We start from the raw sequence: 23,421 nt of genomic DNA, 5'->3' as shown, positions 1-23,421 counted from the left end.
ACAGTTGCAAGGGGTGTGAAGTGGTAGTGTTCTGTCCTCTCAGACCGTTGGATTAGATGTGGTTAAATAGTGGAATGGGGGTATTATTTTTTGGGGGGGAGCTTTAATAGTTGGCTGGGCAATTTTCCTTTTTCCCAATGTTGTATTACCATATCAATAATTTAATGTAGGTAGGCCGTGAATGCCATCACACACCAGTACAGTAGGTGGCGGTGTATGCACCAAAATTTGGATGCGATCCAACAATCAACTCATGAAGAAGACGACTCGAACAATTTTCACCGACGTACCAACATCCGCAGGATTGACTTCGCTAGAAACGGACACAGTATTGTAAACACACATATTGTTTATAAAGAAGCTATTTTTATAGTATTATTGTTCTTTAGATTCAGCTACTACTCAGTTCCATGCAAAGAGGGTTATTATTTGTTTGTTTTTTACTATCAAAGCTTGCTGCTAACGTTTGGTCGTGGGACCAGTTGGCGTTGGTTAGCGTTATCGTTGGCTAGCTAAGACTTGCATGTTAACCTACATGTTTTCTGCTAGCTAGCAAGTTGTTTAACGTTAGATAACTAGTATTTCTAAAGTGTTTTCCCCCCTAGCGGACAATGACTCGGCATGGGAAAAATTGTACGGCAGGAGCCGTTTACACCTACCACGAGAAAAGGAAGGACACTGGTGAGTCTTTGCAACGTTGGTTAACGTTAACTATTCATGCCAGCTAAGCACCATCTGCTCTCTCTTATCTAGCGGCATCGGGTTATGGGACGCAAAGTGTGCGTTTAGGAAAGGATGCCATTAAGGATTTCGACTGCTGTTGCCTTTCTCTCCAGACTTGCAGGGACCCCGTTGTAACGTAAGCCGCAATCCCCTTGTCTCACACAAACACATCATTGTTGTGTAACTCGTTAATACCAGTTTGTGTGTCGTAAAAATGATGTTAATGTTGTATCTCCAGTCCAGATGGATACTTGTATGAAAAACAGGCCATCCTGGAGTACATACTCCACCAGAAGACCGAGATCGCCAAGAAAATGAAGGTAACTGGCTTTTCTATGGTCCTGTTTGGGAAATAGTACAGAAAACACAGACTAGTTTTAGCTATATATATATATATATATTAATTAATGGCCAATCAAAAACCCATACTTTGACCAATGGGTATGTTACTTGTGTATGTTAATTGTGTACATAATCCTTTAACAAAACCAATGGTTGTAGGATGGTCAGAGAAAAAAGTGAAACAAAATCTGGAAAATGTAATCACTTAAGCTAGGCTGGATTCTGTGCAAGAATTAAGGCTCACTTTCCCGTTAGACTCTTATATTTCTTCTCGAATCCGCAGGATATAAAACAATATAAAGGTAAGATGGATATCGATTTTGAGACATGACATTTAGAATTGTAGTATACATTTTTCTCTGAAATGTCAATGGAGCACTGAGCGTATACCAATTTATTTATTTTTTCAAATCCCTTTACATTTTGATTTGGCTCGTGTCATGTTAATTTAGCTTCTTGCGACCATCGGATGTAACTCTGAAGATGACAACCACAAAATGTAAAGTCCTCAAGTTGTTAATTAGAATCCTGTACCGCTATGTCAACAGAGCTCTGTGCTTATTATCGGATATATTAGGTTACAAAATCTTTTTTTTATTTTTATATCATGTTAATGATATAATTCATAAGGCTGACGAATATGATTATTCAGGTTCTGAATCATTCAGTGTAGTCTTTCTAACATATCATTAACATGATACAAAAAAAAGTTTAATTTTGTAACCTAATACATCCGATAATAAGCACCGAGCTCTATCTGTCTTCATCTGACCCTCTCACTGTCCATCTTAGGCGTACGAGAAGCAGAAACAGACTCAGAAGAGTGACAGTCGTCTGGAGTCTAAATCTGAGGAGAGGGGGATAGCAGAGAGGTTCAAGACCCGGGAGAACAGCATCGTGTCCAAACCCATCAACCCCTTTACCTCTGGTAAGTGTGTGTTTGTGTGTCCACTAGCTTGGAAAGGACGTAGGACAGAGAACAGTAGATTGAGTTAACCTATCTCTTCAGGCCAGGCCAAAGAGTCAGACAGCCAGAGTGTTGCGGGTACATCAGCCAGTACATCAAAAGCCGAGTCCTCTGCTCCTGCCGCCGGCACTAGCTCCTCCCAGACCCTGCCCAGCTTCTGGATCCCCAGTCTCACCCCAGAGGCCAAACCCACCATACTCAAGAAACCTGTGAGTGAAAGCCAAAGTCCTAAAGTGTTGACTTACCCCTTGCCCTTATCCCACATTTTCACTCTCTATTTCTTTCTCTTAATTTCTCTCATTCAACACTGCTGTCTGGTCACTTGTTTTCCTTTACTGAGGATCTGACCTTTGTGTCCTAGGGAAACAATTGTTGACTCTTCCACTGCCAAGAGCTTGTTAGGTTTCTTGTCCAAATGTCAATGTCATTGCACTCCCTGTGTCTGTCCCCTCTCTTTCTCCATCTCGCCGTTATCTCTCTGAGGTCAGCTTGTCCCCAGGTGTTTGATCTGTTGGTCTTTCCTTCTCCACCATACACCCAACATACATTTTAGCTATTTCAATGAGTTTGTGCAAAGCAAATTATTGACCCAATAAAGGGGAGTTCAAATTCAATCATCGCTCGCTCTCTCCCCCTCAGAGTAAGACGGTGGTGTGTCCCATGTCTGGCCGGCCTCTGAAGATGAATGAGCTGACCAACGTACACTTCACTCCTCTGGACCCCAGTCTGGGCCGGGTGGCCCTGCTCGCACGCCAGGTCAGTGCCTGACCACACCACAACCTCTGCACATTGTTATCTCTAGCTCCATGCATCTCCCTCTTTTACATAAATAGTTGCATTCATGAGTTTTCTTGACAAGTGTCAATAAAAAAATAAGGTCCGCCAAAGTAAAAACCTGCGCAAAAGGAATTTATGATTGCTGTAAATACAGAAATGTCTTGCTCACTGGGAAATAAATGTACAACTAGTCAGTGACTGTTTGGAGTTTGTGATAGCAACTATATAAGCTTATTACAGTATAGACGCTATGTCCTGGGATTTCCTCTGATCTATGTAGAAAAACCCCTTACCTTCTGATGATGCTTGTGAGCATCCTAGAGCAGAGCATGTTACAGGTTCATGCTTTTCATAAATGGTGTGTAGCTCAAACCATTCGGACTCTACAGATATTTTTGTAAAAGACCCAGCCCCGGGCCCCATCGGGATCCGCCCTTGTCTCACAAACACTGTTCTAGCTCAGCCCCCGTTAATCACACAGGCTAATGGTTGGTATCTACAGATGCAGAAGAAATAGACAAAGCCAATACCCAGAAGTATATAGCTCAAACACAGAATTTTTAAAAGGGGTTAGAAATCTCCAAAACCTGTCGGCGTTACAGTGGGACTCATTGGGTCATGTTGTTTCCAGGAGAGGTACCTGTGTGCTGTGACTAAAGACACTCTGGGTAACAGTGTCCCCTGCTCCGTTCTCAAACCCTCGTAAGTATACCCCTCTTCGGTTCCTTTATTTACTGGACCACCTCTCTTTACATCAAGCCATCCCTACTACCTCTCCTCGCTTCTTAAATATCTTTCTACTCCCCCTCTCAGTGGAGCGGTGGTGACTCAGGAGTGTGTGGAGAGGCTGATCAGGAAGGACATGACGGACCCGATTACCGGAGACAAACTCACAGAGAAGGACATCATCCCACTACAGAGGGTGAGTGTTGGAGAGTGTGTTCGAGTTTAAAAAAAGAGTATACGTACAGTACATGCAAGACCGAGCAAGGTACTTAGTTTGTAAGGGTATTTGAAGACCGCCTGATGTTAATGCTGAAATAATATTTTCTATTTTATTCCTTCCCAGGGTGGAACTGGGTTTGCAGGCTCTGGTGTGGGACTGAAAGCTAAAGAGGCTCGACCCGTAATGATGGTGTGATGGTTCAGAGATGATAGTCAACATGACAAAGGCGTGTACATGCGGTTCTGTTCTCGTATGGAGTCTGAGAATTCCAACTGCTATTTTGAAGCTTTGTCACACACACTTATAAAACAGGGCTCTATTCTGACCTATTTTACAAGAAGCACATAGGTGAACACACTAAGAAACTTAGGAGGTAAAATATGAGGTATTAATTTTAGGCACACTGGTGCTCCTAAATAAAAACAATCCTGTGCATATGCAAGTAAAATGGCTGTACTGTAGAGCCCTGAGGAATGTCCTTTTTATTTCTCTGGCATACACGCATCAAACAGCCTACACACCAATTCATGTCTGTACCATATTTTATATAAAGTTAAATTGACCGTCTTATTGGCTGTGTTGGGGTCAGAGTTCTTGGTGACCCTCATCCGCCAACATACCTCCGTAGTCAGTCAGCGTGCTTGACTTAAGGAAGTCGACCTTGTCCATGACCTCCGAGAGAGAGAGACGCCCATCCTAAGAGAGGAGAATGAAGGATAAGGGAAGTAGAAGATAGAGATAAATAGGAATCTGGGTAAACTCCATTCAAGCGCCAGGAAACAAATTACATTTGAGTAATTAAGTTGCTTAGGACAGTAGTTAATAAATAAATAAAAATACAACTTTTTGTAGAAAAACCAACATGGCTTTATTTAAAATTCAGAGAAATGTTTCACCACAAGTGTCATTCAATTTTGCTTCCTCCCACCCTGTGTAAACCAAGTGTATATTCTATATATGGTGCTGTAAAAAAAAATAAGCTTATTGACTTGTGGAGTGTCTTTGTTCACACTTGAGCGTGATTGTGTGTTCGGTGTGTGTCTGTGTGAGGTTGTGGTTATGTATCTGCGTGTGTAAACATCTCCATGCTCCCGTTACCTCCCATGGCAATGTGTGTTCAACAGTATAAATATGACCTGTGACCTTTTCCAGAACTTCCCCCTACCCAACTCCATAATAGTAACAGTATTCTCCATTATAAGTGGATGCCCTTTCACAATACAAACCCCAAATATTTTGTAAATCCCTCTCCCTAAAGGGCTCTACGCAAACAGTGCGTATACGGTCCGTTCCAAATATTCGGCCTCACAAAAAGTACATAGAACTGCGCAGAGAGCGATGCAAACGGAGCTCTGTTTGCATGGAGCCCTTAACCCCTCCCTATGCCTTCGCATGACTTCATCAAAGCTCGTCATGTCTCCTGGTGAGATCCTCTCCGTAATTGGTTGCCTGGCTCCCCACAAACATGTTCCAATTAGCCAGAATCTCCTTCTTGGTTATTTTGTCATCCTGTTTCGTCCAATCGCGGAGGAGGCAAATTTCAGGTCCCGCCCACCACCATTCATTGCGGTCATGATTGAGAGAGAAGGATGAAAAAGAGGGAGAGTGGAAAGAAAATGAGGGAGAAAAATGGATAGATAACAGTGAGAAAGGGAGAAAAGTGTGAATGAAGGACAGATGGAGAGAAAGAGATTAATTATAATTAACAGGTCATTACCTCCAATTAATTCCATTATGTTGATTATTAGCTGTGTTCAGGCTGACAGTGTGTGATGTGAGTTGTGAGAGAGAGCCCTGAATCTGCTCCCAGGCTCATGTCTCTGTAGTGTCGCAAATGGCACCCTATTCCCTATAGTGCACTACTTTTGACCAGGGCCAATAGGGCTGAAGTACTGCACTATACAGGGAATAGGTTGCCATTTGGGATGTAACATCTGTTTTGTTTTAGCATAAATGCTACTATTTTTCAAAGTTCCTAATTTAAACTGCTAGGGGACTGTTCTTGTATTATTACCACAGATGTCATTTAATGTTTACTCCATGTAATGTAGGATAGGCCTATGCGTTGCACATGTCACCAAATGCAGTGGTCAGTTGTAACAGGATGTTATTTGGTTTTTGTATAGGAAGTCGGTGTGAGGTTGGGGGAAGGTGTGAGGTCAGAGACGAAGGGGAGATGCTAGGGGGTGAGTTGGAAGGGGCGTGAACGGGTGGGGGTGTGCACTGCACGATAGTTGTAGCTATGGCGGTGGTTAGATGTGGGGTGAGGGTAAAAAGGGGGACACAGGTGGTGTGAGTTGTAGAGGGGTACAGGGATGGGTGCTTCGGGGGGGATAATATTGTGTGTGGAAGTGGATCTCACAAGGGTGAGTTCAGGCAGTAGGACTGAAGAGATGCGTACCTTGTCTGTGTCTGTCTCGTGGATGAGGTGCTTAGCCTCATTGTCAGTATGGTCAATCTCTCCTGGCAGGATCCACTGAGCTACCTCATGGTTATCCAGGAAACCATCCTGACAACACAACAGACACAAACCTGTTAACTTAGAGTGTTGACAGAGAGAGGGGTGTCTGTGTAAGTATTGACATGGCTGGTCTGAGGGGTAGGGTACTGTAAGTGTACTGACTTAAATAGTGATGTATAAGGCGAGGATGGTGTCAATGTTAAGGTGATCCAGTAGCAGCAGACTAGTGTACCTTGTTGGTGTCTCTGAACTCTGTGAAGTGTTTTTTCTCCGTCAGCACCCAGTCTGGTTCACTCTCTCCGTTCTCAGGTGTGAACATGTCCCCTGTGATGGAGAACAGGTTACAGCTTGTACAGTAGGTGTTGTATTTCTAAAGTATATTCCAGGGGTTATGAGCTAGTTAAGGACTACAACAAAATTGTGAAACGTCTGGGGATCCCCGAGGAGCGGTTTGAAACCCACTGGTCAATACGCTGGGGAGAAAATCACTTTTAAAATCCTGCCTACTGTGCATCTCTGGGTTATCTTCTGTTTGTGTACACATACCAGGACTTTTCATTTAACATATAGTTGATTGTGGACCCAAGAATATCCCTCATCGATGGTAATAAAATAAATGAAATATTTAATTTTTTGTTCTCATATTAAATGTATAAAAACCAATTACATTTGGTTGATGACATATTGTATGTTCTCTGTTTGGAAAGGGTAGTAAGTGGAAGGAGAGACTAACCAATGTATTCGTCAAGGGTGATCTTTCCATCACCGTTCTTGTCAATGTCTTCTACGGTTTCCTGAAGCGAAACAGGAAAAAAATAGTTTAGAAGTGGGCTAGAGAAAAAAAGTACACCACCTGGATGTTCCTCAGAATTTGATTGATCTAGTGACTGATCCCAGTCCTCTGACTGACCTGTATAACAACGGCCTTCATGTGGTCGTACTCCTCGGGGTGAAGGAAGGCAGTGAACTCGTCCTTGGTGGCGATGCCGTCCCCGTCGCGGTCAGCTGTCCTAAAGCGCCTCTCATCTCTAGTCAGCATGGCCTTGTAGCTAGCCTTGTCATCCACGTCGTCAAACTCCTCATCTGCAACGGAGCGGAGGACATTCTCAGAGTCAAGACATGGCTTTGTAAAGCAAAGATCAGGGGTCGTATGTATCAAGCGTCTCAGTGTAGGAGTGCTGATCTAGGATCAAGTCTCCCCTGTCCATGTAATGTTACTTATGATCTAATAGGCTAAACTGATTACTAACCCCTTCCCCTGCCTTTGTATTAACAATACGAGCCTAAGATGACACCACTGTCGGATAGCTGTATGGCCACTACTGTACTGTCATGTTCAGCTCTCCCCTCTCATTCCCATCTCATTCTTGGATTGTGTTTGTAGCTCATGATCAATCTCTCCTTATATCACATAGTAATTATATCAAATTAGACCCTACATAAATAGTATATTGGTTGTGCCAAAACCTGCCCATAATTCCAACAATATTTAACACCCATAAAGCCTACTAATTATATGCAGACTATACACCTCTGGTAAATTTGGACTGCCCTTTTGAAGTCCCACCCCCTCGGTCATTCACCTCAAATTTAGGCTACCCACGCTCCCACACACACAGACCCTTGTCGTACCCAGGTAGTAGCCGTAGGTGGTGTTCTTGTATTCCTCCCAGCCGATCTTCCCATCCTTGTTCTGGTCGTACTCCTTCCAGTGCTTCAGCACATTCTCCTCGATGTACCTCCTCTGCCTGTGTTTGATCCACTGGTGCAGTTCCCCATGGCTCACGAAACCATCCTTGTCTGTGTCGATGCGATCTACAATCTTCCTGCCAAAGGGACAGAACAAGCCAACTAAGCCTACTACCTACAGAAGCGAACTGGCCACCATTCAGAGCCTGGTTCCTTTCTAGGTTTCTTTCTAGGTTCCTGTCTTTCCAGGGAGTTTTTCCTAGCCACTGTGCTTCTACATCTGCATTGCTTGCTCCTTGAGGTTTTATGCTGGGTTTCTGTATAAGGTCATTTCCATGTAAAAGGACCCATGAGCACCAACGTGAAGTTCATATGAGCATATCAAATTGGGTGTCAAATGAATGCTAAGAGTATATTTCTGATAAATGAAGGCATACTGTATACACATTTGTTACAGGTTTTCTTTTTTCCATTTATGTTTTGAGTTTGGACCGATTGGTGTCACCTTGTTAGTCAGAAGGTGTTTCACCTGTACTGGCCCAAGTGATATTTAAGAGCAGCTGGCCCAGTGCTCCAGTTGTCTTGAGAGATGTGTAGGGTCAACACTTTTAGTTGGAGCTCCCTATTCGATTTATAGAAAACATTCCTTTGTCTGATCTTCCCTGTTTTCGTTTTGCTCAACTTTTTGGTTTGCCTACTGTCTTTAAGTTTGGTGTGGGTTTAGTGGGTGCTCATGGTGGGTGTCTTTTAGGTCCCCGTTTTTATTGCTATGCAATTTTCAGTGGACACCCCAATGAGTGTCTTTCAGAACCCCTCCCAAAACCCCACCTGTTTAGTTTTGGTTGTTGTCAGTGAGTCTTTGTTAGATCCCCTTTTGTTTGGTCAAAATGTTTCATTCTTGCTGGGGAACGTAACATTTTACAACCAAATTTGGTCTTGTTTGGGGCAGAGCTCATTAAAATAATACCCAAATGAGAATATTGCATATTTATACTTTTTAAAATTTAACTAGGCAAGCCAGTTAAGAACAAATTCTTATTTACAATGACGGCCTAGCCCGGCCAAACCTGGACAGCGCTGGGCCAATTGTGCACTGCCCTATGGGACTCAATCACGGCCGGATGTAATGCAGCCCGGATTCATACATAGTTCCCTCTTTTTGACCAGAGCCCTATTGGCCCTGGTCAAAGGTACTGCTGTACATATGGAATATGGACCCTGTTTCTATAGTAATGCATAACATAGGAAATATGGGCCCTGGTCAAAACTAGTGCATGTTGGCCATTTGCGACACTGCCTGCCTGGGAGTTCTGTAACATGATGTACCCAAGTTTGTCTTTGCTTTCCTCGGGGGTCAGCTGGTCGAAGGTCTTGGCTTCCTCTTTGCCCAGGAAGGCTTCGTGGTCATAATGGAAACCAGTGGTGTCGTCATGGGCGTGGTCACTCAGGTCACTATGGCGATGGACACGCTTCTCTTTAGCGGGCACAGCTACCACCACCCCGAGGATGAGAATGAGGGACGGTAGTGACTGCAGCAGCATCTTCTGTCCTGAGAAAGAAAAAAGGAGAAAGAGAGACACTACAGTAGACTGAACAGAACTTATCCTACAAATAGACAGTGATGATACTTGCCAGACACATGGGCCTCACGCAAAATAATACATTATTGGGTTAGACAATAACTGTTTATTTAATGTAAACAGTGATACATATGGTCATAAAAAAGTGTTCAACTTTTGTGCCCTATTTATAGTGCCCTACTGTCTTGAGTCCTGACATGATTTAGGATAACTCAGTCAATGTCTGTTGTCTTAAGTCTTAACACTTCTGAATAATGAATACAACAATAAATTACATCAATAATGCAAAAAGAGATGCAGTTAGGTAGCCTACATATTTTAAGGCAATGAGTTTAGGCTACTTCAAGAACATTTTAACTTGGCATAAACTGTACAGAAGTTTTTTTATTTTAAACAACCGAAATCACTAAATTCGTTTACTGGAGCATATACGTTCATGCATTATTAATAATAATAATAATAATAATAATAAAACGTACCAATTTTTAGCAACACGTCTCAATCACGGTTTTTTCTGGGCTTGTAAAGATACGCGTTGGCACTTTCCCTGCCTCTTTAAATTCTACAATAAAGGAGGCGGTGCCACGCTTTCTCAGTCGACCATTCACAGACACGCTGACAAGAAAAGTAACCAATAGAAACGAGAAAATGGGATTAACGGAGCCCGAGACTGATTTCGATTTCGATTGGCTTTGAAGCGCCACGTTGACACGCGAACGCGCAAACCTCCATACCGGAGCGCGCATGAAGAGATTTTTACGAAAGTTTTCATCAGCAATGTAAAGGGACACCTGAGGTTTATATACATACGGCAAGGAATGGCAGGCAGCATTGTTTGGTAAAACCCAATGCAATTGACATGCATCTAGCCCACTCATATGAAATCAGAGAGGATGGAAAACCACACCATTGTAGCCTTTACCACTGTAAAGTCCGAAAATGATATACATACTACTATCGGGAACGACAGACTAACGTGATATTTATTATAAAGGAACTTATTCAGCATGGGGGGAAATTAATTTCACATAAATAAATAACGTATGCTTATGTTGTTCTGGAAACCTAACGCTTGGGGGCAGAGTGGGATACATTTTGAACAGAACAATCTAGAAACCACAGCAGAACTTTTTTTCTTCAAAATCCCCCTTTTTTCGTTTCCCGACTTCCTTCCTACCACATACCTCCCGCCAGAGCCACCTTAGCCTATTGCCACTCAGTATAATTTTTAGGGCAGTTACATCAGTTTTACTTTTAATGCCTCGATAAAATCATTATTTCGTTCCTAATTTATTGTATGAGAAGGAAGTATTTTGTTTAGGTTTTGCATTATTTATTTTCAATGTTTGGTCATATGAACAGAGTTTGATGTGATTAGAACTGGCTATTCATTAATTGATTCATTCATTTTATGTAGCCAATTTCTCCATATTGTCATTGGAATTGTTGTTATTTACTTAATTGTGTTATTCAGTCCTACTTCATTTTGTTATTAAAGGTGAATAGCTTTTTTTCTATTTTGATTTTAAGGCTATGGAATAATGCACTGTGCCAAATTGTGATGTAAATGTGCGTACTGGTGCATCAAAATACAGTGGGACAGTTTTATAGGCTTTTCCAATGGATGAAAGAGATCCAGGCTACTGTCCAAACACTAAACGACACCTTATCCCCTCAGCCATCAAATTAAGTGGACACTTCTGATGACGTTTCATCACGTCTGACGAGTATACACTTGCAGAACAAGGGGCGAGGGAGGAAGGAATGCTTTTTAAATGGACTACCCTTGGCCGGAAATTCGTCACTTGTTCATCCCGAGATGATTGTGTTTTCAGCCACTGGTAGTTTGTGGGTGTTTTATATGGCTACAGTCAATTATGAGTGCATGTCTATTTTAAATATATAATTATTAATATACACCTATTGTATGATAGCTAGCAAATGAATTAGCTAACTAACATTAGCATGCCTAGCTGGAACATCTGAAGAAGTAAAATGTTTTATTTCTACAATTTCCAAACAAAAACATATTTACCTTTACGTAGTAGCAAAATGTCACACTTATTTGCATTCGTTTTACTTACACTTGTATGTTGACTTCTCCATTGATGTTGTTTTTAAGTTTTCACTGACTTTTCTTAGCGGATGTGCAATCGTCGCAAATTGAATTATGGGGAGTTTCTAAAAACTAGGGCTGAGGGGCTTACGTTGTAAACTTCCCTTGCTTGGCTAATCATTTGGACCGCCCTCCAAGATGGCGACGGGGATTCCCTCAAGGGCATAAGGCGAGGGTAAGTGGACGAGGGTGTGTCTTTTAAGTGTTTGGACCGTAGCCCCAGTTTACATTAGGGACTCACGCCCACCCTGTAGGTTAGGCAGGGCTCTGGTACTTGTAGTACTATGTTTTCTTGTAGTACTTTTATTAGTACTGTTAAGATGGCACCGGAGAACAATTACGTGCTGATTACGTTTTAATTATTCCTAACCAACCGTTTTTTTTTGTTTGTTTCTTTGCATTATTTGTAACTTATTTTGTACATAATGTTGCTAATACTGTATCTTATGACCGAAAATAACTTCTGGGCATCAGAACTGCGATTACTCACCACGGACTGACAGAATCCTTTTTTTCCTTTAATGAGTCCGAAAAGCCCGACATGAATGATATCCTGCTCTCCCAGGAACAGGCCCAGATCCCGTCATTTGCATGAAGAGACGGCGGAGAAAAAGTGGCCTTAGAATTTGTAGACAATCAAATAAATCCCCACTTCCTTTCATTCTGCTAGCAAACATGCAATCTTTGGAAAATAAAATCGGCGACTTACGCGGAAGATTAAACTATTCTTCTGACACTGCCAGGACCTCTATACCAGGCGGTGTCAGAGGAAGGCCCTAAAAATTGTCAAAGACTCCAGCCACCCTAGTCATAGACTGTTCTCTCTGCTACCGCACAACAAGCGGTACTGGAGCACCAAGTCTAGGCCCAAGAGGCTTCTAAACAGCTTCTACCCCCAAGCCATAAGACTCCTGAACATCTAATCAAATGGCCACCCAGACTATTTGCATTGCCCCCCCCCTTTTACACCGCTGCTACTCTGTTGTTTTCGTCTACGTCTAGTCACTTTAATAACTCTACCTACATGTACATATTACCTCAACTAACCGGTGCCCCCGTTCATTGACTCTGTACCGGTACCGCCGTATATAGTCTCCCTATTGTTATTTTACTGCTGCTCTTTAATCACTTGTTACTTTTATTTCTCATTCTTATAAAAAAAATGTTTTAACTGCATTGTTGGTTAGGGGCTCGTGAGTAAGCATTTCACTGTAATGTCTACACCTGTTGTATTCGGCGCATGTGACTAATAAAATTTGATTTTGATTTGATTTGATTAGTACTGTTATTTGAGTGAATTCTGTAAAAGTGGGACTCTTTTTGCATTTACTGTAACCTCTGTAACCCCGAACGGTAACCTCTTCAGAGATCTATCTAACATATTAGCCCAATACATGATACATTTCTGAAATACTCCAATGTTTCCTAATCACACACAATTGAATTGAATTGTCATTGGGGTACAATTGGGACTATAATAATGGCGTCCCAGTTATTTTAGCCTGCTGTCCCAGTCTACCAAATGCGAACTGAAAATATGCTTTTAACTCACTGTACACAAATGGGTGTGTCATCCCTCCTGTCAATATGATATCAACATAGTTTTTTTGCTGATTAGGAAACTTCTTGAGGATTTCAGAAATGTATCGTGTTGGGCTAATATTTTGGATAGATGTCGAAAGAGGTTATAGCAGACGGAAATGCAAAAAGTGTCGCACTTATTCCGAATTGATCCTACTTAATTGTGTTATTTAGGCCTACTTCATTTGATTATTTACGCAATTGTGTAATTTACTTCATTTGTCCTTTCTTGAGTTTTTCTCATAGAAATAGAAAGACCTTCTCACAACATTCTGGGAATGGAACCAATTTGCTATCTTAGTTAACAGGAATCCATTAGTTCTCAGTGTTGGACTCCTCAGTCAGGACAATGGTTGACAGCAGGTGTTGCTGTTATTGGATAGTCTTACACAGGATGTTGCTGAATGACACAGTTGAGACTTTCTCATCCCCTCCTCTAACCACACATTTTTATTATGTCCTCTCTCTCTCTCTCCCTCTTTCTCTCTCTTTCCCTCTAATTCAAACTCGTTTTCTCTGTTTCTTTCTACTTTCTCTTGCTATCTCCCTATCTCACACATACCCTGTCTGCCTCTTTTTCCCTCCGCTCGGTTTCATTCTCTCTTCTGTCTTTCCTGTTCCGTCTCTCTCTCCCTCTCTTTCTCTTTTGCTCTCCTCTCTCGCTCCTCTCTTCCCTCGCCTAAGGCAGTGTGTCTAGTTCCATGGAGCAATTGAAGGTGACAGGGGCAGTGAGAGAGGAGGGGAGAGGGAGGGATGGAGGGAGGACGTGCCACAGTGCCTGGGGGCACACAACAGCAAAGAGATGGAGAGAGGAGGAAGAGAGAGAGAGGAAAGAAGGAAAGACAAAAGCAAGGAAGAGGAGGGGAACAGTGAATTGAGTGGGGGATATTTGACATAAAGTGAGAGAGATGGATATAGAAATGAATATTTCATAATCAATGTAGCCCCTCCCCTTTTATGGAAATTCACAGAGTTAATAGAGTCACGAAAGGGAAAAGGACACACGCACACAGACACACAACCGCACGCACACGTAAGCTCGTGTGTTTTGTTTTAAGGACTTGATATTAATTTGTCCCGGCATGGTTGCTATGGTGACCTCCATCCCCCTCCCCCCAGCAGTGAAAAAGAGAGAGGGGGAGAGAGAGCGAGAGAGAGAGGGTGACAGGGATGAACTAACAAGAGACTGAAAAAATGTGCCCTAAAGCTGCACGCATATTCAAGCAACACACATAAGCATACACATATACAGTACACACACTCAGGGCCGGCTCTAGCCTTTTGGGCCCCCCCACCTCACGGGCAAAAGTGATTAACAAAATCAACGGCGGCCCCCTGGAGGTCAGGGCCCCTGGGCAAGTGCCCTGCGTGACCAGTCGGTATTCGGCCATGATTACTCCAAGTTTAGATAGCTGGCAAGACAAAAGTATGTGGACACCCATTCAAATTAGTGGATTTGGCTATTTCATCCACACCTGTTGCTGACAGGTGTATAAAATCGAGCACACAGCCATGCAATCTCCATAGACAAACCTTGGCTGTAGAATGGCCTTACAGAAGAGCTCAGTGACTTTCAACAAGACACCCTCTTAGGATGGCACCTTACCAACAAGTCAGTTCGTCAAATTTCTGCCCTGCTAGAGCTGTCCCAGTTAACTGTAAGTGCTGTTATTGTGGAAACGTCTAGGCGCAATAACAACTCAGCTGCGAAGTGGTAGACAGATTCTGTGCTTCCAGCTTTGTTGCAATAGTTTGAGGAAGGCCCTTTCCTCTTTCAGCATGGCAATTCCCCGTGCACAAAGCGAGGTATATACAGAAATGGTTTGTCGAGATCGATGTGGAAGAACTTGACTGGCCTGCAGAGCCCTGACTTCAACCCCATCAAACACCTTTTGGAAGAATTGGAACGACTGTGAGGCAGGCCTAATCGCCCAACATCAGTGCCCAACCTCACGAATGCTCTTGTGGCCGAATGGAATCAAGTCCTTGCAGCAATGTTCCAACATCTAGTGGAAAGCCTTCCCAGAAGAATGGAGGCTGTTATAGCAGCAAAGGAGGGACCAACTCCATATTAATGCCCATGATTTTGAAATTAGATGTTCAACGAGCAGGTGTCCACATACTCTGGGTCATGTAGTGTATATACTGAACAAAAATATAAACATAACATGCAACAATTTCTAAGATTTTACTGAGTTACAGTTCATATAAGGAAATCAGTCAATTGATCCCGCAGGTGAAGAAGCCGGATGTGGAGGTCCTGGGCTGGCGTGGTTACACGTCGTTTGCAGTTGTGAGGCCGGTTGTGAGTACTGCCAGTTTTATTGCTTTTTTAATCATAACAACAGTTTTCAGTTGTGCTAACATAATTGCAAAAGGGTTTTCTAATGATCAATTCGCCTTTTAAAATTATAAACTTGAATTAGCTAACACAACGTGCCATTGGAACACAGGAGTGATGGTTGCTGATAATGGGCCTCTGTACGCCTATGTAGATATTCCATAACAATTCTGCCATTTCCAGCTACAGTAATCATTTACAACATTAACAATGTCTACACTGTATTTCTTATCAATTTGATGTTATTTTAATGGACAAAAAAAGTATGTTTCTTTCAAAAACAAGGGCATTTCTAAGTGACCCCAAACTTTTAACGGTAGTGTGTGTGTATATATATATATATATTTAGGGTGGTTGGGGGCCCCCTAGTGGCTTGGGGCCCTAAGTGACCGCTTATGCAGCTTATGCCTGGAGCCTGCCCTGCACACACTTGTGCATACAGGCATACACACAAGATACAGTGTACATGTATGCCCATAAACTCACTCTTACAAAGACAGGATGCATAGAAACATCTCAAACACATTTACAGAGATATCTTATATTCTTGCTTCATTGTTTCTGGAAAACAAAATCCCTTCTTTTTTATGTCATCTATCTCTTACCTCAGATTATTCTCTGTAGCCAGCGACAGAGAGAGAATGACAGAGAGAGAGGAAGTTTAGACGGGAGGGAGGGAAGGAAAGAAGGGAGGGAGCGAGAGAGCGCAGAGTTTTGTCAACCGGAAATAAAACATGTTGGCACCCTCCTTCTCCTCCACCTCCCCCCTCCTTCCATTCTCTCTCCCTGTCTCTCGCTCTCTCTTCCTCATGCCCTCCCTGTCCCCTTTTTTCTTCTTCTTCTAATCTTATAGTCATACTTAAGTCCTCTTGTTTTACTTCTAGTCTTTATAATATTAACATGAACTTCCTCGGTCCATTCTCTCTCTGTGTTCTAGAAGTAGTTGTTCTTGAAGTAGTTGTGCACTTCTGTTAAGGTTTGAGTCAGTTGTATTTCAATTATATCAATTCAGGTAATTAGAACATTTTAATTCAAGACGTGAAAACTCATCCTCGTTGAAAGTAAATTTAGGCACTTCCTGAATTAAAATATAATTGACATTAACCTTGTGTGTTACGAAAATCATCCAATCCAGTCTACATCCCAAAAATTATCTGTTTGTAAGTGTAGTTTTTAGAATATCAGGCAAAAGGTGCTGTATTATGACTGTAAAACATAGTGAGCTCTCTAATTGTATTCATTTAACCTTTATTTAACTAGGCAAGTCAGTTCAGAACAAATTCTTATTTACAAATGACGGCCAAACCCTAACCCGGACGACGCTAGACCAATTGTATGCCGCCCTATGGGACTCCCAATCACGGACGGTTGTGATACAGCCTGGAATCGAACCAGGGTCTGTAGTGACACCTCTAGCACTGAGATGCAGTGCCTTAGACCGCTGCGCCACTCGGGAGCCCAAAATATCAGCAGACACTAAAAGACTAAAGATAGATAACTGGGATTTGAGTAATAGAGTTCTCCTCAATACATAGCCACTATATTCTATTGTATTACAGATATATTACCCCACAGGATTCAACATTAGTTTGCTCAAACTGCAGATGCATTCTCTCTTCTCATTTTTGTAGTGTCAAGGACTCTCTAGTTCTCTGGGCTAATCCAATGAAATATGCAAATGTGGTGTCACGAGTGACAAAGTGCAGTCAGAGAGAAACCAAGCCAAACATGCCGTAGCACGCGTATTTGGCAGCGTGTACTGTGTAGGGTGTGTGTATTTGGGGAGGGGCCTCACGTCGTAGTCTGTAAGGATAGCGACTGACCAAGTTGTGTGTGTGTGTGTGTGTGTGTGTGTGTGTGTGTGTGTGTGTGTGTGTGTGTGTGTGTGTGTGTGTGTGTAAAAAAACAAGTGCTGTGTATGAAAGTGTATACCTCAAAGTGTTTGTACTATGGCTATAACTGTGTGTTCCTAGAATGCGACCCTTTGTTTCATATCTGCCCATGGAAATGTATGCAGTTTCTCTCGAAAGAGCCAGAACTGGGCCAGTGGTCTCTCTCTCTCCCTGTCCTCTGTATCCGAAAGGTCAGAGTTTCTCTCTACAGTCCAAACCCTTTGGAACACTATAAGGCCAAACACATTTCAGTTTTAAAGCTTTACCTTTTTATGAATGTCTTATACACCTGTATTAAATAGGTTGCTATTCATAGACCGTTTATATATCATTTGTTATATATATCTATTTATTAACAAGTAAATACCGGTACCTGCCAAAAAATATTCAGTACAAGGACATGTAACCTTATAGATCATGAGTAATATGGCTTTTACATAAAATGGGTACACTATTGAATAATGTTTAGAAGCCATCCTTCAAATAAAGTGTTACTAGGCCTTGTTTTGAAATTGATATAGGTGATCGTCATCCTCCCTTCATCCTTCACCCTCCCTTTGCGTTTCTTTCATACTCTCCATACCTTTACCAGCCCTCCCTCCATCTTCCCCTCATCTCTCTCTCTCTGTCTCTCTCTCTCTCTCTCTCTCTCTCTCTCGCTCTCTCTCTCTCCATCACCCCTTTTCCTGGCATTAAGTCCAGACCTGACACTGACACTGAGTCTGTGTGTCATCCTTCTCTTCCTCCCTCCCCCTCCTTCTCTCTCCCTTTCTCTCCCTCTCCCTCTCTATCCATCGCTCCGAGGACCAGAGTGCCTGCAGACTTGTTTCTCTCTCCCTGGCCCACTCCCCCCTCCCTCGCCTCCTCTCTTTCGCTCTGTCTAACTCTCTCCATCTCTACTCTGGCTCGCCTCCCTGCTCTCTCTTTCTCTTTGCACACACAGTCAACAAAAGAGAGGTCAGAGGAGAGGGATGAGGGTATAACGAAAGAGAGGAAGAGGAGGAAGAGCAAAACCTTGGAAGCAGTGGAAAGACTAGAGAAACATCAAGTTTGGAAAACCATTGGCATTCTCGCTCTTGAGGAGGTGAGTGTCCTTTCACTAAACTTGTCAACCAACATCAATGTTGGGGGAGAGAGAGAGACACACAGACAGAGACCAAATAAGAGAACAAGACAAATTTGAACGAAACAAATAGGAACTATTTATGGCAGACAGTGAGAAGTATAGCAAAAGTACCAACTGGACTAGAGAGGGTGGAACCACACGGAACCGCACAGAACCAAGACAACTTGATCTTTGACTCGAGGTAGAGATACGGAAAGGCACTGTGAGGCAAACAGGTAGAGAGAGATACACCCCACTAGCAAGATTCATGAATATATGGTCAGAGAACTAGCTCTCACTCGCTGATGCTTCAGGGTTTCTCCACTTCTTCTGTTAATGTATAACTTTTACCCACTTTACTTTGTATGTATTCAAGCTAAAGGTCTGCTAATAACGATTTATGAAATCTGCCTGTCCGGTGTCTTATGCTTATAACCGGTATGCTGGTTATGATACCTGGTTGTAGTCATAGCTGGGAGTCCGTCAATGCACAGCACGCTCACAACTTTACAATAAAAGGACAAGGCAGGATTTATTTATACTAATTGTCTCGTCCCCATGTATTCCAGTCTCAATCGTAATCATTGATTAACGGATCAATGAATCAACTGTAAAATGTAGAGTGAAGTGTATAGTGTTCGAGCATATTTTGCCACACAAACAAGATAATGTGTGTCCAGTGTTGTGAGTTGCTAGTCTCTTCCATCATTACTGTATTAGGGCCTATTGTTGTGTATTTTTCCAAAGTCCATTGAGTGTTTAGCTGTTCTATTTCTCTATCATCATGTGTCATTAGAGTATAGTTACAGTATTAATGTACAGTATTGTGAGTATTCCTGCTCCAATTCTCTGTATACCGGTATCACTATCATACGTAGTCAGTATGTACTTTTGTCCCTCCTTTCAGTGTACCATATTAAGGTGAAGTTAGGTTTAAGGTTAGAGAAATGTGGTGTTGTGAGTGTATTCCCCCCCTTCTCTGTGTATTACAGGTGTAGCCAGTGTTGTGTGTAATTCTGCTCCCCTGTATCACCAGTATAGCTTTAGTGTTGTGCATACATATTTCCGCTCCCCTTCTGTCTATGTGTGCATCATAGTCAGAGTGTGTATAATAATGTGTGTAATGTTACATTGTGACTGTGTATCATTAGTGTAGTTAGTATATGGGGTTGTGTTCTGCCTGTGTGGTTAATGGTAGCTGACAGTGTTACTCTCTCCTCTCATGCGTGTGTGTATAGTCAGTGTCAGAGTGGAGGGAATGTAGCTCCTAATTACTGAGTGTGTTTGTAATGAACTCCCCGTATGTCGCCATGGGAGGCTAATGCACAAGCGTGTGTATGTCTGTCTGGCTCTCTGTCTCTCTTTCTCTCCAAATGTATGTACCCTATCACTTATTTCCTTTCTCTCCTCTTCCTCACCCTCTCTTTATCTTCTCCTCCCTCTGTCTTCCAGATCTGTGTTCTTATTGGAGGAGAGAAGTAAGAGGTCAGAGGTGAAGGGGAAGTGTTATGTGTGAGAAACTCAGCATGCTGAATTTACAGAACACCTCCAGCTGGACTGGGCCAAACAACTGGTACCATCAACCAACACAGCACGGTACAGATAGGAAACAGAGGTTGTGTGTGTGTGTGTGTGTGTGTGTGTGTGTGTGTGTGTGTGTGTGTGTGTGTGTGTGTGTGTGTGTGTGTGTGTGTGTGTGTGTGTGTGTGTGTGTGTGTGTGACTCGTGGAGTCAGCTTAGGGTGAGCTGGAGAATCTTCCACATGACTGAGCAGAAACAGTGTGCCAACAGCTACAAAACACACACACACACACACACACACACACACACACACACACACACACACACACACACACACACACACACACACACACACACACACACACACACACACACACACACACACACACACAGACACAGAGAAGTGATACACACACCTACAGTGACAGAGTGCACAAACACAAAACAGTGAAATGCATACGTACATGTGGAGATACGAAGAATGCATAAACGCTTGTTACACTCAGGCAGACAGTAACAGTGGACACACAAACACACACACATTTCACCAAGAAAAGAGCTTCAATTATCCTTCTGTTCTAGAACAATCTCTCTCCCCCTTTCCATTAGATGGCTGTGTGGTGGATGACGTGAGCGTGCGGATGGTGGGAGGAGGAGAAGGAGTGCAAAGAGAGAGGGATGAGGTAGAGGACGCCCAGCATCACCTCCAGCTGAAGAGAAAGCTCCAGAGGAATCGCACCAGTTTCACCCAGGAGCAGATTGACGCGCTGGAGAAAGGTCTAACCCCAGCCCCAGGCTTCAGTTGAGGCCTGTGGAGATTCAATTAAATTTCAGTAATAAACATGAAGGAAAAGCTAAGTTTAATGCCATGGGCATGTGTATGTGTGTGTGTTAATGTAAACCATTGTGGGCTTCTTGACACATGTTTCTCCACCTCACAGAGTTTGAACGGACACATTACCCAGATGTCTTTGCCAGAGAGAGATTGGCAGCTAAAATCGACCTTCCAGAGGCTCGCATTCAGGTAACCAACCGTTCACTCTGTCTGTTTGTTTAAACCTCTTCTTTTTATTCTTATCCTTTACTCCCCCTAGTGGCCAGATTAGAGTATGGCAGCTACCAAAGTAGTACCTGAGCTGTTCTCAAACCAGTTCTCTGGGCACCAGTTTTCACATATTTGTTATATTCCAACACAAACACACCTGAATGGTTACAGTTTGGTTGATTGATTGATTGACAGGTGTGGTTTTCCAATCGGCGAGCTAAATGGAGGAGGGAGGAGAAGTTGCGCAATCAGAAGAGGTCAGGGGGCGGGACTTCCTGTTCTCAGGCACATGCCCCCCTCAGCACCTCCTTCAACACAGGTGTCTATCACTCTCACCATGGTAACAGCTCATGTAAGAAAACATATTTTTTCAATATGTTTGTAGGTGTACAAGTGTGTGTGTGTGTATGTGTGTGTATTACTGTATACAATATTATTTTAAAACATATTTCTGTGTTTCTTGATGAAGCCTCGATGCACAGTCGCAGTGACAACTCTCTCTCAAGCTACGGCTCTCTCTCAGTCTTCTCCAATATGCAGGTAAATTCAACACATTTTTATTTTTTATAGTGCTATGAACCCCATGGCGTCCATTGTTAACATGACTATTGGTCCTTCATTTTGAACCAAAACTTTCACTGAATCTTTGTTCTGTCTCATCAATCTTATCACTGGTTAACAATCTTCTCTCTTTTCTCTTCCTGCATGTCCTGTTACTGTCCCTCTCTCCTCTTCTCTTTGCTCTCTCTCTCTCTCCAGTCGTTGCCCCCCCAGTCCACTCCCTCTTACCCCTGCATGCTCCCTCCCTCCCCCTCTCCTCCCCCTCTGCCCCGGAAGTTTGACTCCCTCTCTTACCCCTCTCCTCACCTACCTCCCTCTCACTCTGCCAGCTCCAACACAGGTGAGTCTCTGCAGCATGTGTGCATGTGTGTCTGTGAAGATCTAGTATTTAGTTTAGGTACCACTTTGCTAACTCATCCTTCTTGTCTTTGTTTCTCTCTCTCTGTCTGTCTTTGTCTCTCTCCCAGGATATCTCTCTCCTGGTGTGTCGGGTAGTGAGCAGGACTTAGGTCAGTACTGGACCAGACTCCAGTGAGAATAACACAGTTACGGCATGACACTAGACCACCACCAAACCTGCCAGTATCTGAAGATCCACCTATTCTCTGTGACAGACTAAGATACCCAAACACCCAATCCGTTACAATCCAAAGCGATTACTATCAGTCATTCTAATAATGACAAAAACTACCAAAAAAAGTATCAATGACCTGCCACAGCCAATAACAATCATGGATGGCCTTGGAACCACCAATGCCAATCTAGTATGGGCCTGAAGCAGCCAATGACAATCAAGTATTGGTACTGGACTATTAATTACAATTAAGCTTGATCTCAGCGCACAATGCAATCAAATGATGAACTGGAGCTGCATCCCAGCAGATTCACTCACTCACTCACTCACTCACTCCTTTTGATGTTTGTTCAGATCAAACAGACAATCAAGCATTGAAATGAAATCACCAATCATAGTCAAGCATGGATTTCATTTAACCAATGACAGTCGAGCAGGGATTAATGTAACCAATGACCTAGGAGAGTTTAAGACAATCAAAAACCAATACTAGTGAATAAGGATGTTACTGTGATGCCATATTTTTGTCTCTCCTGGTGTACATTTAGCACTGTGTGTGCGTGCGTGCGTGTGTGTGTGTGTGTGTGTGTGTGTACGTGCAGAAATGAGTGAGTGTTTGTATGTGTGTAGTTGCATTTTGTGTATGTGTGTGTCTTTAAACTGCTAATCATTTTAGTGTATTCCCTTTTTGTGAAACTGTTTGAACCAAGAATAAAATTCTAAATGTGAAACTAAACAATGCCTGTTATTTAACAGTAATTTATCACTAATAAGAGGGCTAGCTTGATTAATGTAAGAGTTGGAATGTGCATTGCTTATATTTTGAAATAAGTTAATTTACACCACATATACTGTACAAACAGGGAAATAGTGGCTGGAAAGGGGGGAATCCTGAGGTGGCTTTCTTTCTGAACACAAAAAGACTTTGGCTAATTTAAATTTGAGATTATTTATCAAATCTTCAGTAACATATTGATCTATGTTAGTGAACCACCCCTCAGAATCGTCTGGTGGCGCTTGTGTATTATATGACCTTTAGCTTTTGTTTATTTCTCACTCTGTCACTGAGCAGGAGCATTTCCTGCCTATGTGACTGTGGATTTCCTGTTTTTGTTACTCACATCACCACACCCACTGTAAATAATGCCCTGACTGACTGACAAACCAATTCTCACAGGGACATGAAACGCACTCATACAA

At 42.6% G+C, this 23,421-nt stretch overlaps 3 protein-coding genes across 12 annotated transcripts; 2 read left to right on the top strand and 1 right to left on the bottom strand.

Annotated features, from left to right (window-relative positions):
- On the top strand, positions 1-4,739 carry nosip (nitric oxide synthase interacting protein). Of its 4 annotated transcripts, none has more exons than XM_071352608.1 (10): positions 1-333; positions 606-681; positions 754-859; positions 962-1,043; positions 1,858-1,993; positions 2,075-2,241; positions 2,672-2,788; positions 3,441-3,511; positions 3,623-3,731; positions 3,879-4,739. In XM_071352608.1, the coding sequence occupies exons 1-10, from the start codon at positions 217-219 to the stop codon at positions 3,948-3,950; spliced, it is 1,053 nt and encodes a 350-aa protein (XP_071208709.1). In that variant the 5' UTR covers positions 1-216; the 3' UTR covers positions 3,951-4,739. The 4 variants fall into 4 exon arrangements, with proteins under 4 accessions (XP_071208709.1, XP_071208797.1, XP_071208883.1 ...); XM_071352696.1 differs by having other exon boundaries at positions 274-328; XM_071352782.1 differs by having other exon boundaries at positions 279-421.
- Positions 4,220-11,590, bottom strand: rcn3 (reticulocalbin 3, EF-hand calcium binding domain). Of its 3 annotated transcripts, none has more exons than XM_071353543.1 (8): positions 11,570-11,590; positions 9,232-9,454; positions 7,849-8,042; positions 7,127-7,299; positions 6,950-7,010; positions 6,449-6,540; positions 6,157-6,264; positions 4,220-4,451 (listed from the first exon to the last, which is right to left on the bottom strand). In XM_071353543.1, exons 2-8 carry the CDS (start codon positions 9,444-9,446, stop codon positions 4,341-4,343), a joined length of 954 nt encoding a protein of 317 aa, XP_071209644.1. In that variant the 5' UTR covers positions 9,447-9,454; positions 11,570-11,590; the 3' UTR covers positions 4,220-4,340. The 3 variants fall into 3 exon arrangements, with proteins under 3 accessions (XP_071209644.1, XP_071209715.1, XP_071209561.1); XM_071353614.1 differs by lacking the exon at positions 11,570-11,590 and adding an exon at positions 9,965-10,261 and having other exon boundaries at positions 4,220-5,264; XM_071353460.1 differs by lacking the exon at positions 11,570-11,590 and adding an exon at positions 9,965-10,207.
- On the top strand, positions 11,590-22,954 carry LOC139545929 (paired box protein Pax-6-like). 5 transcript variants are annotated; one of them, XM_071354225.1, is made up of 10 exons: positions 11,590-11,776; positions 15,419-15,487; positions 18,359-18,499; positions 19,973-20,116; positions 20,651-20,818; positions 20,983-21,065; positions 21,282-21,438; positions 21,556-21,626; positions 21,846-21,987; positions 22,115-22,954. In XM_071354225.1, exons 4-10 carry the CDS (start codon positions 20,029-20,031, stop codon positions 22,180-22,182), a joined length of 777 nt encoding a protein of 258 aa, XP_071210326.1. In that variant the 5' UTR covers positions 11,590-11,776; positions 15,419-15,487; positions 18,359-18,499; positions 19,973-20,028; the 3' UTR covers positions 22,183-22,954. The 5 variants fall into 5 exon arrangements, with proteins under 5 accessions (XP_071210326.1, XP_071210510.1, XP_071210429.1 ...); XM_071354409.1 differs by having other exon boundaries at positions 11,660-11,776; positions 21,282-21,405; XM_071354328.1 differs by having other exon boundaries at positions 11,660-11,776; positions 21,282-21,426.
- The last annotated feature ends 467 nt before the right edge of the window (positions 22,955-23,421 follow it).

This window comes from Salvelinus alpinus, chromosome 1 (genome assembly GCF_045679555.1).
Source record: "Salvelinus alpinus chromosome 1, SLU_Salpinus.1, whole genome shotgun sequence".
In the NCBI taxonomy this organism is placed as follows: domain Eukaryota; kingdom Metazoa; phylum Chordata; class Actinopteri; order Salmoniformes; family Salmonidae; genus Salvelinus; species Salvelinus alpinus.
This window is presented reverse-complemented; position numbering and strand designations above follow the sequence as displayed.